Source organism: Callorhinus ursinus, unplaced genomic scaffold (assembly GCF_003265705.2).
Source record: "Callorhinus ursinus isolate GAN/ISIS: 27379988/994484 unplaced genomic scaffold, GSC_fseal_2.0 scaffold5, whole genome shotgun sequence".
Taxonomy (NCBI): domain Eukaryota; kingdom Metazoa; phylum Chordata; class Mammalia; order Carnivora; family Otariidae; genus Callorhinus; species Callorhinus ursinus.
The window spans coordinates 66,387,379-66,401,698 of NW_027397067.1; the positions used below are offsets into that span (position 1 = coordinate 66,387,379).

Sequence of the window (14,320 nt, forward strand, 5' to 3'; positions counted from 1 at the left end):
GACACAAAGAAATGGAAAAATATTCTATGCTCATGGATTGGAAGAACAAATATTGTTAAAACGTCTATGCTACCCAGAGCAATCTACGCATTCAATGCAATCCCTATCAAAATATGATTGACATTTTTCACAGTGCTGGAACAAATAATCGTAACATTTGTATGGAACCAGAAAAGACCCCAAATAGCCAGAGGAATATTGAAAAGAAAACCAAAGCTTGTGACATCACAATTCTGGACTTCAAGCTATATTACAAAGCTGTAATCATCAAGACAGTATAGTACTGGCACAAAAACAGACACATAGATCAATGGAACAAAATAGAGACCCCAGAAATGGACCCACAACTCTATGGTCTACCAGTCTTCAACAAAACGGGAAACAATATCCAATGGAGGGGTGCCTGGGTGCCTGAGTCGGTTAAGCATCTGCCTTTGGCTCAGGTCATGATTGCAGGGTCCTGGGATCGAGCCCCGTGTTGGGCCTATTGCTCAGTGGGGAGCCTGCTTCTCCCTTTCCCCCTACTTCTCACCCCTGCTTGTGCTCTCTCTCTCTCTCACTATCTCTCTGCCAAATAAATAAATGAAATCTAAAAAAAAAATATCCAATGGAAAAACGACAGTCTCTTCAACAAATGGTGTTGGGAAAATTGGACAGTCACATGTAGAAGAATGAAATTGGACCATTTACTTACACCATACACAAAGATAAACTCAAAATGGATGGAAGACCTAAATGTGAGATAGGAATCCATCAAAATTCCAGAGGAGAACACACAAACTCTTTGACCTCGGCCACAGCAACTTCTTGCTAGACATACCTCCAAAGGCAAGGGAAACAAAAGCAAAAATCAACTATTGGGACTTCATCAAGATTAAAAAGCTTTTGCACAGCAAAGGAAACAGTCAACAAAACTAAAAGGAAACCTATGGAATGGAAGAAGATATTTGCAAATGACATACCAGATAAAGGGCTAGTATCCAAGATCTATAAAGAATTGATCAAACTCAACACCCCAAAAAACAAATAATCCAGTCAAGAAATGGGCAGAAGACATGAACAGACATTTCTCCAAAGACCTACAAATGGCCAACAGACACATGAAAAAATGCTCAGCATCACTCGGCAACAGGGAAATACAAATCAAAACCACAATGAGATACCACCTCACACCAGTCAGAATGGCAAAAACCGAGTAAGTCAGGAAACAGCAAATGTTGGTGAGGATGCAGAGAAAGGGGAACCCTCTTACACTGTTGGTGGGAATGCAAGGTGGTGCAGCCGCTCTGGAAAACAGTATGGAGTTTCCTCAAGAAGCTAATGATAGAGCTACCCTATGACCCAGCAATTGTACTACTGGGCATTTACCCCTAAGATACAGAAGATGTGGTTTATATATATAATGGAATATTACTCAGCCATCAAAAAGGATGAAATCTTACCATTTATATTGACATGGATGCAACTGGAAGGTATTACGCTGAGCGAAATAAGTCAATCAGAGAGAGACAATTATCATATGGTTTCACTCATAGGTGGAATATAAGAAACAGAGCAGAGGATCATAGGGAAAGGAAGGGAAAACTGAATGGGAAGTCATCAGAGAGGGAGACCAACCATGAGAGACTCTTAACTCTAGGAAATAAACTGAGGGTTGCTGGAGGGGAGGTGGGTGGAGGGATGGGGTAACTGGGTGATGGGCATTAAGGAGGGCACGTGATGTCATGAGCACTGGGTATGATATATAACTGATGAATCACTGAGCTCTACATCTGAAATTAATGATGTATTATATGTTAGTAATTGAATTTAAATAAAAAATAAAATAAAATACAGCCAACTTTGAGTGGGGGGCTTGTTTTTAAATGAAGAAGGAATGCTTTAGTGCATGTCATGTTTTGACATCAGAGGCACTTTTTGTTTCCTCCTATAGCCATGGTGGTGTTCTGAAGGACTAATTTTCTGGGATAAATGATTTCCTGGTAGGAGAGGTAGGACTGCATGGTCTAGGCTGGTTTCTGCTTGGTTTCTTTCACTAATTCCTTGGGGTTTGGGATCACACTTTAAGGCACACTCTCGGTTAAAGCCATACTTACTTTATCCCAAATTCCCAGTTCACATTTTTACTTGCCTCCAGAGCCTCCCTTCTTTTCTCAGGCATCTGGACCGATTCCCACCTGTTGTTTGGCTCCTGGGTGTTCCTAATCCACCTGCATCTGAGCTTGCCTGTTCCCCTCCTGTAAGTCCCAAACTGTTTTCCATTTTAGACAAGATTTATGTTGGTTAAATATTGGCACAAGCAAGTCATAAATGTGGCATATTCTCAAACACCGTGGCAGATCGCCGAGCAGATGTTCTAACATTGACAAGTTGGTTTTCACTTACGGGCACTTACAACGACACCTGCTTTCTTTGGTGGTATGCTGATCTGTTCTTGGAAGAATAGTGTTATGCTCCAGTTCAGCGTTTCCCAAACTCAGCTGCACATTTAGCAGCACCTGGTGAGCATTTGCAAGTCCCAGTGCCCAGGCCAACCACCAGACCAGTTAATTCAGACTCTTTGGCCATGGGGCTCATGCTTCAGTGGTTTTTAAAACTGCTGGTGATTCCAATGTGCAGCCAAGTGTGAGAACTTGTTCCCTAGTCTAGTGCTTCTCAGACTGTCAAGCGCCTAAGAATCACTGCAGGACCTTGCTAAAATGCAGATCTGATTCAAGAGGGCTCCATGGGCCTGGGATTCTGCATTTCTAACAAACACCCAGGTAATGTAGATGCTGCTACTGACCCAGAGACCACACTTTGAAGGGCAAGGCAAGTCATTCCTAGTGCCTGTTCATCAGCCTTACAAAGAATTTTCCAGAAATCATAAGTCCTCTTGAGTTTGTGATTATTTCAACATTTGGCCACGGCTCTCCTAAATCTTGCTCCCTCCCTATTGCTCTGCCCATACCCTGCAGCCCTACTCTAATGGCAAAGGGATTTCACTATTGATCTCAATTCTGTGTTTTCCTCCAGAAATCGATTCTCCTGAAAACAACCCACACAAGAGAACAGAAGAGTCATCTTGCTAAACCGAAGCAGATTTTCCTGTGGATCTTATTTTTCTGTTGATGCACAAAGCTACATTGAGCATAAGGACATGTCCTCTAGGCTAAGCAAACTCTGAACATTGTGTCATTTAGCAAATGATAGTAACCCCTTATCTGGGTTATGACTGCTCCAAATAGGTTAGTCACAAGCACTATGTCTTCAGTTGAAAGCAATCATTAATGATAGCAAAAGAACTGAGGGAAAGCACAAAATAAAAAAGTAATTTTCAGTTTTCAGAATTGGCTAGGAAGGCCTCTATATCACAGTTCCTTGGAAAATGTAAATTCCTGGCCAATGTCCTACTGGCTTTGGAGTATTGTTTGTCAAGCCGTTGTCTGTGGATCCGGGTCCGTGGACATTTCCTCGGGAATTTGTAACTTTCCTAATCTGTGTTTACCGCTTGCTGGTAATAACTTAAAAACTAATGTAAAGCATATTAAATCATCAGGATGACCAAGGGCTGGCACACAGTTTGAACACCTACATTTGTGTTTCTATTTATGACTGTATATATGCCAGATAGCCATGTTTTAATTGGTGCAAGCCAGTGATAAAAGAATAAAGAACAGAGGGAGGTAAGTTTAATGCAAAAATCATGCATGTTAGCCAAGAGAAGTCCTGACTGTTTTATAGGGAGTCATACAAACAAAAGTTTCTCAGTTTTGGACTAGAGAAACATTATAGTAGAACTAAAAAGTTACACACCACATCATATTTTAGACATGCTGTAACACAAAAGAAACCACATTATAGTAATCAGGACCATTTTTTTTTTTTTTACATTGACTGGCCATTTAATTCCAGCAAAATAACATTATCTATTACACTAAATCAATAACATGCATTTGCTTGCACAGTCTCAACTTGGATTTTACTAGTATTTAGTTTTATATATTTGTTTTGGTTGTGCAGTTGCTTCAGAACCAGAAGCATTAGAGTTTGAAGTTTGTACATATTCACGGTGCTTTCTAATATAAATAGTTGAAGTCATTACCAGGATGATTTTCTGTCCTTAAAGAAGGTTTTGCCTTTGCTTACTTGGAAACACAGTCTTAGAACACATTCGTTCCTTGCGCCGTTAAATTCCATTCGCATTTTCTAAAATATCATAGTGGCCATATGGTAGCATCATGCTGTCCATTATAAGGCATGATTAAGGGGATACTGTAAGGAAGGGAAGCAGAGCTCCTAGATCACCTTTTTACATTAGCTGCAAACCTTGTAACAGACATTTTCCAGGGAAAGATTTCTCTGCTTGGAAGTCATGCCTGCTGATGACATTTGCAGGCTGGAGGATTGTGGAGGGTCCAACTGGACAAGTCATTGGTGAGTAATACTGGGCCCATGACAGAGCCCACTCATACTTATGATTTGGAGGGAAAACCAAATGCTTACAGGCTGTTGGGCCTCTGGCTGTCCACTCCCTGATGGGTGGCTGAGAGGCTGCACGGCTGCCGAGGGTTGGACGTCGCCTTTGGGCAACTGTTGACTGCCTTCTGAGAGGGAGTAACACTGGCTCTGAGGATTCAAAAAAGAAATACATAAAGATGCTAGACCACTCACAGGGGCCCTCTGCAGCTATCAAAAGTAGTATCTCTGAAAGATATACTGAATGGCAGGCTCTTGGCTAGCAAAAAAAAAAAAAAAAATGTTATCTACAGAAGATTTTTTTTTTTTTAAAGATTTTATTTATTTATTTCACAGAGAGAGAGGGAACACAAGCAGGAGGAGAGGGAGAGGGAGAAGCAGGCTTCCCGCTGAGCGGGGAGCCCGATGCGGGGCTCGATCCCAGGATGCTGGGATCATGTCCTGAGCCGAAGGCAGACGCTTAACGCCTGAGCCACCCAGGCGCCCCTCTCTGAAGAAGTTATTTGTAGGCTTGCGACCACTGAGTGCGAGTTTAATTTGTAGCAAAGGAGAAAAGCTTATAAACAAAGTTACAGTTTACAGAACATTTTGGAGTTTTATTCTCTTTGGTCCTAGTTGACATAGAATAAGTCATTCTTGCTGTGGGGAGCTATAGTAGTTGCAGTAAGACCTTATTAAAATGCTTTATTGCAACAGCTTTAGCTATATATTTTTCAATATAAACAAAATCAAGATTTAACTGTGCCCTGCCTTGGGCAGAGTTGGTTCCAAATGGTAGAGTATTGTAGTCAGTTTTTAGTCATTCATAGTTTATAGACACAGTATTCACATGGGCCTAGACATTTCAGAAAAAACCCCCACAAAAACCCCAAACATTAAGTCCATTCCCTGGATATCTGCAAATATCTGAATGTTTGATGCTGCTTAGAAATAATACCGGAATATTTTCACCTTCAGCCCAAGGTATATACAGCCCTGTAGGGACACTTTCACCTTGGCCTACGGGTATTTGCAACACGAACCTATGTTCCCCACAAAACTCAGATGAGCATAATCTGTGAGGTTTTGTGGGACTTAGCCCCAACTAACAGCTTCAGTCATATGTTCCACAAATCCGTATTAACCACTTGCTCTGTGCCAGGCACTGTTTACTGTCTCATTTTAAATACTTCTCTTTAGCCCCTCCTAAGAGATTTCTGAGTAACGGAGAAAAAGTATATTGCAAGTGCATTTTAAAAGCCTGGCATGCTGTTGTGAAAACCGACAATAAGGAGTAATCACAATGATCAAGCATAAAGGTATCAGTCATTATTTCATAGTTTAGCTTAAACTTCTCCACATGCTAACTAAAACGAAAACTTTGTTTGACTCCCAAAGACAATACTTACATGACGATTGCCCATTTTCGTTTTTCTAAGACAGTTGTTCTGTATTTCATTAAGAGACCTGCTCTCCTACAGGCCAAGTTTATAATAGTTTTCCCAGGGCGTAATATCTCTTGAGTTTAATAAGTAACTTTTGGCATTGAATTTGAATACATTGTTGGGGATGGGTAGGGAGTGGTGATAGCTACAAATGAGCTTAACCTTCCCAAGCTGTCTTTCTAGGCCATCTTTCCAAAATAAAATACTTATTAGTACATCAAGTATAGGCTTTTTAGGTTGAGTAGCTTATTCTCAACTAAACCTGTCTCACTTCTGGATTATTGAGTCGCTATTTTTTTCTTTGGGGTATTTATTTAAAATTTTATACCTTGTAATAAAAGCATTAACCAAACAAGACTGAAAAAATCTTACTGTTTTACTAACATCACTATTACTATTACACAGAATCCTTTTGAGGGTGATGCCAACATCATCTTTATAATCTAGCTAGTTTTTAAATTGAAAAAGTAATATGTGCAGATGGTAATTTTTTTCCCTAATAGTGTGAAAGGGTACTGTGAAAAGTGAGCCCACTGACCTCCCAGGCCCTTTTCCCCGTGATTTCTTGATGGTTTGCATACTTAGCCATGTCTGCCTGTCTATTTATCTCTCTTTCTTCCTTCCTCCCTCCCTCCCCCCCCCCCTCCCTCCCTCCCTCCCTCCCTTCCTTCCTTCCTCTCTCCCTCCCTTCCTTCCTTCCTTTCTTCCTTCCCTGGCCTGCAGTTTTTGTTTGTGTTTTGTTTTGTTTTATTGCCAACAAACGGGTTTGTGCAATACATTCTTTTCTATGCTTTTATGTCTCATATACTAAAGAGATATATGACACTGGCACATTTTATTTCCAGTGGCCACATAGTAATCTATGAATATGAACCAAACCTTATGTCATCAGTCCACTGTTCAAGGTCATTTTGGGTTTTGTTTTTGTTTTTTGTGTTTTGGTCTTTTGTGTAACCATCTTCATTTATACATCTTTGCCTGTGTGTGCATGTTTATTTGTAGAATAAAATCTCAGGATGTAATTGCTGATCAAAGAGTATATGGTATGTGTTGTAATGAGCACTGGATGTTCTATAAGACTAATGAATCACAAACCTGTACCCCTGAAACAAATAATACATTATATGTTAATTAACTGAATTTAAATTAAAAACATTAAAAAAAAGAGTATATGCATTTAAAATTCTGTTAGGGGCACCTGGGTGGCTCAGTGCGTTAAGCTTTGGCTCAGGTCATGATCCCAGGACCCTGGGATTGAGCCCCCAGGTCAGGCTCCAGGGAGCCTGCTTCTTCCTCTCCCTCTGTCCCTCACCCTCCTTGTGCTCACTCTCTCTCTCTCAAATAAATAAATAAAATCTTAAAAAAATTCTGATAGATCTTGCCCAGGTGTCCTCTGCACAGACATCAAAATGCTGAACTAGTCGAAGTCCAGCTGACCCATGAGCCTGTTTTTCTTTTCCTATTTATTTATTGATTGATTTATTTTTGAGCCTGACTTTCAAAAGGTGGGATGTATATCTCCCTACAATAATATGCCAGGGCTCATTTTTTTCTACATAGTGGCCACCCTAAACACTATGAGGGTTTTTCATCTCTGCCAATTTCAAAGATGAAAAATGATTACCTCCGTGTTTAATTTATATTCTTTTGATATTCTTCAAATTATATATCACATCTCTTAAGGGTCATTTGCATGAATTTTTCTGTGGTCTGCTTATGTCCTTAATTTTTATTTTGCGTTATTAATTTCTTCACTGTTTCTTTGTAACAACACTTTATAATAAGATCTAGGCCTTTGTCAAATGTAATGATTATTTCCTCCCAATTTGTTGTTTGTCTTTTGTTTCTGTTTGAGTGTGTTCTGAGCACGTATGTGTGAGTACAGAAAGTGTTAGTTTTTATGGATATATTGGCTTATTTAGAAGAACATCTCTATATTAAGATGATTAAGACTTCTTGTACATTTTTTCAAGTTTTTTAATGGCTTCTTTTTTATTTACATATTTTTTATTTTCATTATTTTTTAAGTGCTCTATGCCCAGTGTGGAGCCCTACTCAAGGCTTAAACTCACGAGCCTGCGATCTAGACCTGAGCTGAGAACAAGAGTTGGATGCTTGACTGACTGAGCCACCCAGGTGCCCCATAATGGCTTCATTTTTAAAGGCATACCTCTTTGATCCATTTGGAATTGGTATGATGTAGGTAAGGAAGCAATGGTTTCAGCTTTAATTTTGCTTATTCCATAGATCCTACATAGTTAGTAAATAATTCAGCTTTCCTCATCTGGTCCAAGAGTCCATCTTTATTTACCCTAATTCCCATGCAATGTAGCATTAAAATTCTCGTGGGTTTATTAAATTCTGATTGTATATATTAGTTCTTTTGTTCTTTTTTTAATTTTATCTTATTATGTTATGTTAATCACCATGCATTACATCATTAGTTTTTGATGTAGTGATCCATGATTCATTGTTTGTGTATAACACCCAGTGCTCCATTCAGTACGTGCCCTCTGTAATACCCATCACCAGGCTAACCCATCCCCCCACCCCTCCCCCTAGAACCCTCAGTTTGTTTCTCAGAGTCCATAGTCTCTCATGGTTCGTCTTCCACTCCGATATCCCCCCCTTCATTTTTCCCTTCCTACTATCTTCTTCTTCTTCTTCTTCTTCTTCTTTTTAAACATATAACATATTATTTGTTTCAGAGTTACAGGTCTATGATTCATCAGTCTTACACAATTCACAGTGCTCACCATAGCACATACCCTCCCCAGTGTCTATCACCCAGCCACCCCATCCCTCCCACCCCCCACCACTCCGGCAACCCTCAGTTTGTTTCCCGAGATTAAGAATTCCTCATATCAGTGAGATCATATGATACATGTCTTTCTCTGATTGACTTATTTCGCTTAGCATGATACCGTCTAGTTCCATCCATGTCATTGCAAATGGCAAGATTTCATTTTTTTTTTGATGACTGCATGATATTCCATTGTATATATACACCACATCTTCTTTATCCATTCCTCTGTTGATGGACATCTTGACTCTTTCCATAGTTTGGCTATTGTGGCCATTGCTGCTGAAAAAGAAAAAGCTGGTGGCATCACAATTCCAGACTTCCAGCTCTATTACAAAGCTGTAATCATCAAGACAGTATGGTACTGGCACAAAAACAGACACATAGATCAATGGAACAGAATAGAGAGCCCAGAAATGGACCCTCAACTCTATGGTCAACTCATCTTCGACAAAGCAGGAAAGAATGTCCAATGGAAAAAAGACAGTCTCTTCAATAAATGGTGTTGGAAAAATTGGACAGCCACATGCAGAAGAATTAAACTGGACCATTTCCTTACACCACACACAAAAGTAGACTCAAAATGGTTGAAAGACCTAAATGTGAGATAGGAGTCCCTCAAAATCCTAGAGGAGAACACAGGCAGCAACTTCTTTGACCTCAGCTGCAGCAACTTCTTCCTAGAAACATCGCCAAAGGCAAGGGAAGCAAGGGCAAAAATGAACTATTGGGACTTCATCAAGATAAAAAGCTTTTGAACCGCAAAGGAAACAGTCAACAAAACCAAAAGACAACCGACAGAATGGAAGAAGATATTTGCAAATGACATATCAGATAAAAGGCTAGTCTCCAAAATCTATAAAGAACTTCTTAAACTCAACACCCAAAGAACAAATAATCCAATCAAGAAACGGGCAGAAGACATGAACAGACATTTTTCCAAAGAAGACATCCAAATGGCCAACAGACACATGAAAAAGTGCTCAACTTCGCTCGTCATCAGGGAAATCCAAATCAAAACCTCAATGAGATACCACCTCACACCAGTCAGGATGGTTAAAATTAACAAGTCAGGAAACGACAGATGTTGGCGGGGCTGCGGAGAAAGGGGAACCCTCTTACACTGTTGGTGGGAATGCAAGCTGGTGCAACCACTCTGGAAAACAGCATGGAGGTTCCTCAAACAGTTGAAAATAGAGCTATCGTTCTTTTGTTCTTTAACCTTTATCTGTTGAGTGCTTTGGATGTGCTAATTGCTAGGACTACAACAATGAATAAGATAGATTCAAATTTTCTCTTCCTAGAATGTAGTCAAGTGTACAAGAAACAAACCATTACAAATTGTTGTACAGCCTGTGAAGAAAACCAGCTGGATGCTATGATAGAGGCGAACGTGCATGTACATGCATGCGTGTGCGTGTGCGTGTGTGTGTGTGTGTGTGTGTGTGTGTGTGTGTGAATTTACTTTAAGCAGTGGTAAAGCTCTTCAAGGAGATGACATTTAAGCTGTGGACTGAAGGATGAGAAGGAGCCCATCATTTGAAAAAATAAAGTGTTCCAAATCCAGTGCTCTTAGTTTGTGCTGAGGCTCAGAAGTTGGAAACAACTTTGCTAACTGAAGGAAAAGAAAGATGATCAAAGAGACCAGAATATACCGTGAGCCAGGTGGGAGGACAGGTGCAGGAGGTGAACAAGACAGTAGTAGTAGTCATTCATGCAAATGACCTTTGACCTTTGGGCTCTCTAGGTCTCTGCCACCTTTTCCCAGCCCCAGACTTCTCAGGGCCAAGTTCTCCTACCCCACATCTGTGCTGGTTTGGAACCACCCTTTGTGTCCCCAAACCTTCCTAGAAGGCTTGATCAGGGAGGTTTTCCTCCCTCTCTTCCTCTCCCACCCCAGGTTGTTGAAGCTCAAAGTTCAGGAGGAGCAGGGCAATTTGAGGTGCGGTGATAAAAGTAGAGATAAGTTCTGTTCAAAGGCTCACAGGAAATGCCTACAAAAGAGATGTAATTTATGGCTCCAGGGAGGTGAGATAGAGAGCTTAGAAGCCACGTGAGAAGTGGACACACCTTTTTATTTTTCTAGATCACCGCCACTGTAACCACCTCTTGGTCATTTCACTTTGCACGTGGTCAAGTTTGGATCTGACTGGAACAGAGCTGTTTCGAGTGTCACCTCCTCTTTTCTGCTTCCCCAGCCAGATGGATCCATAGGAAGGTGGCTACAATAATTCCAAGCAATAGCAGTAGGAGGAAGAAAGGGGAATTCCTGTGACTCCAGGTCATCTCTGGGAGGCTATCATGGTTGGGGGAGGAGGAGAGGAAAGAAGAGTAAGCAGACATTTTAGGGGAGGGAGGGCACAGAACAGTGAGGAGGGGAGGGGTTTTGTTATCATCTTAAAATATTTAGTGATTCTAACTTATTATAGGCCTCATATTTTTCTCTACTAGACCGGGCCTGTTTTTTTTTACATCTCTTGGACTTGGTGGTTCTCAAAGTGGTGATGCCAGCCAGAGTTCTAATCTCCTTCTAACCTTAGGAGTCTCAATAGCAAGTCATAAATTGATCTTGCCAGAGAGAGTCTTTTCCTTCTATGCCACCCATCAAGATTAAGTTTCTAACACTTCTTAAAAATGTCATTTATACATCCTTATGGGTTAAATTGTATCCTCCAAAGGACATGGTGAGGTCCTAATCCTTAGTACCTGTAACTTCATTTGGAAATAGAGTCGCAGCTGATGTAACCAAGTTAACTTGAGGTCATTAGGATGAGCCCAAACCCATTATAACTGGTGTCCTTCTAAGAAGAGGAAAACAGCATGTGAAGACATAGGCTCATAGGGAGAAGGCCATGTGATGATGGAGGTTAATAACTTTTCAAGGGCAGAAACAGGCCTACTGCTGGACACATCCCCACAGTGTCTCCATATAATGGCTACTTAATAAAAATTGTTACTTGACTAAGACAAAAAGACTGACATCTATAGGAAATGATTACAGTTGCTAACAACAACTATATTTCTATACTCCTATACTTTTCCAATAGTAAAAATCCTGAAAGTAACACATCATCATGCAAACAAAAACAAAAATCTCATGGTACAAAAAGCTTTCTTAACTCAGTGATTGGTTAACTAGTACTTGTATGTTTGCCACATGCAAGATACCATGCTAGGCTCAGGCCATATGAAAAATTTAGGACATAGCTCCTACCCCTGCTCTGTTAGGTTTTTAATGCTCCAGTTGGGGAAATAAAACATCCATATAAGAAAAAACACTTTGATTTAATATAACATTTTGTGGCAGAAAAACCATAGCACTGGGAGAGCAAAGACCTGGGTTTTAGGCTGGTCTCTGCTACAACTTAGGAGTATGCTCATATTAGAGTCACATTCTCTCTAGTTCTTGGGTTTCTATTATAAAAACGTAAGAGTTAACTTCATCTCTATATTTACTTCCAGACCTAAAATACCATAATAATTTGGATTTAGGAAGACATATTGGGACTCTAACAACCTGACTCATAATCACTTAAGCAAACAAGGAATTTATTGGCTCACATAATTGGAAAAGATAGTTAGCTTTGGGCATAGCAGGATCTAGCTACTCTAAATATATCACCAGAATCCATGTTCCCTCTCTACTTCTTAGTTCTGCTTTCTCCCTTCTCAAAGGGATCCCCCTTCTCAAGGGCAAGATGTCTGCTGGTGATTCCACATTTTCATCCTCACAATTCCAAAACTAGTGAAAAGAAAATGAGAGCTTTCCTTTCCCCCAAATCCAAATATACATCCTGATCTGAATCTCTGGTGGCAATTGGGACTCATATTTTGTCTGAAGTGGCCACCATAGCTCAGGGGACATAGTGAGGACTGGATTTCCGTGCAGTGGCCCCTTTCCAAAGGCTCCTTCCTGTGGGCTTTGTCCCGGGAGCTTTGCTTCGGTGCTGGTTGGTGGACAGGGCTCCACTGTACTTCCCTTGTGAAGATGAACCACCACTTTTGGCCTACACTACAGATCCCTGCCTTCATTCATTAACACATGTATCATTTGCTACAATTGGAGTGTTATAACTCAGTGCTGAGCACCATGGGGCAAAAGAAAGGAAGGTCAAAAATAGGGTGCTTGCCCTCCAAGAGCATAATGTTTCTTTGTAGGGAATAAGATATTAAAAAGAACAGTTGTCAGCCAGGATATAACTGGTGTATGAAATGGCTACTGTAAACTATATTATGGACTATTACAGACGAATACAGACTATGATAGGCTATTCTGTAACTAGAATGTTACAGAAGTTGGGGAAGAAGAAATGGTGGCCCAAAAGAATGAGGAAGGCTTCATGAGGGCCTGTGCCTTACTCTGGCAAGAATTGGAAGGGTGGTTAGGGGAAGGGCATGGAGGGGTTGGCATTGGAAATGGTGAATGCCTTTAGGGAAAGAGCAGGGGAGAACATGCTGTGTTGAGGAGTGAGAGCGAGCTGAGGAGACTTGGAAAGTTAACCTAGATGGGATGGGAATGCCTGCTCTTGAATAGCTGCAAAGCCATGGAAGAGAACCCAGGGTTTCAAGTGGGAGTGGCTAGCATTTGGTGCTGGCATCTTCAGCTATGGGGCAGTCTAGGAGGGAGCTACTCTAGGAGGAAATATGGATGCTGAGGTGCCAGACCGCCTGCAAAGGGAAGAGTTTAAGGGGCAGGAGGAGAAAGAGCCGCTGGGCTTCACTGAGAAGTCAGGGATGGAGGCGTCTGGGGATCCATCCACACAGAGGGAAGGTAGAGTCTTGAGATGTGTGCAGGAAAAGAGAGCAGAAAAAGACCATCAAAGAAGTCAAAAGGTTCGTTAGAGAAAGTGATAAAACACACACGAGTTACAACAAATGAGTGTGCAGCATCGCTGGATACAGGTTGCCTCCCCCAGGTCAGCCCTCACCCTGTTTCTCTGCTTACACCTTCTCACCCCAGGACAGGACCTCCTATGGACAGCGACTTCCTCCTCCTCTTCACCTCTGTCCCTCTGAGTCTTGTGTGGCACTGGTCCCATGGGAATCATGGCAGCTGACTTGCAACGTGTCTTTGTTGAGTGAGTGGCCAAGAGCAATGAATTCTTTAGAAAGCTGCCTGTCATAGAGCACGTTTTGTGGTGACCATCTCCAAGGGATATAAAAATTGCTTGAGGAAGAATTTAGTTCATGTGACTTTTCCATAAATAAATAATCTGGCTGGAAAGTGTGTGTGTGTGTCTATGTGTATGTACACAGGTTTTTCTCATTTTCAGTCAATTTGGGGCAGGAAAACCGAGATTCACATCCAAAGATGAACAAGGGTGTGCATGTGACTGATGCTGCAATTCTTAAATTGTTTCCCATTACCATTCTTTTAAGGGAGATTCATTAGCACATTTTGGCCCATGACTTACTTATATATTGCGTATTTAATGTGCCAGGTGCTCTCCTGGACACTGGGGTTTGGTGGTGACAGGACGAGTTTGGGCCCTGGTGGAACTTACCTTCTACTGGAGAAGCATAAACAAGTCCACAAAGACACAAACAACAGGGTGACAGGTTGCCAGGAGTGTGGTGCTGTGACGGCAATAAGCGGGGTGATAGGAAGGCGAGCAAGTGGGGAGGCCAGTGGTGG

General features: G+C 41.2%; 1 protein-coding gene across 2 annotated transcripts in view; it reads right to left on the minus strand.

Annotated features, from left to right (window-relative positions):
• The window catches only part of ANXA13 (annexin A13), a 56,868-nt gene extending 50,920 nt beyond the window's left edge, over window positions 1-5,948 (minus strand). The window contains exons 1-2 of one of the 2 annotated variants that reach the window (XM_025871517.2): window positions 5,847-5,948; window positions 4,486-4,608 (exon numbers count right to left, since the gene is read on the minus strand). In XM_025871517.2, the coding sequence (XP_025727302.2) occupies window positions 4,486-4,608; window positions 5,847-5,861 (138 nt within the window). In that variant the 5' untranslated portion in view covers window positions 5,862-5,948. The remainder of the gene's footprint in view (window positions 1-4,485; window positions 4,609-5,846) is intronic. The other variant, XM_073893179.1, reaches the window with a different exon arrangement.
• Between the last annotated feature and the right edge of the window lie 8,372 nt (window positions 5,949-14,320).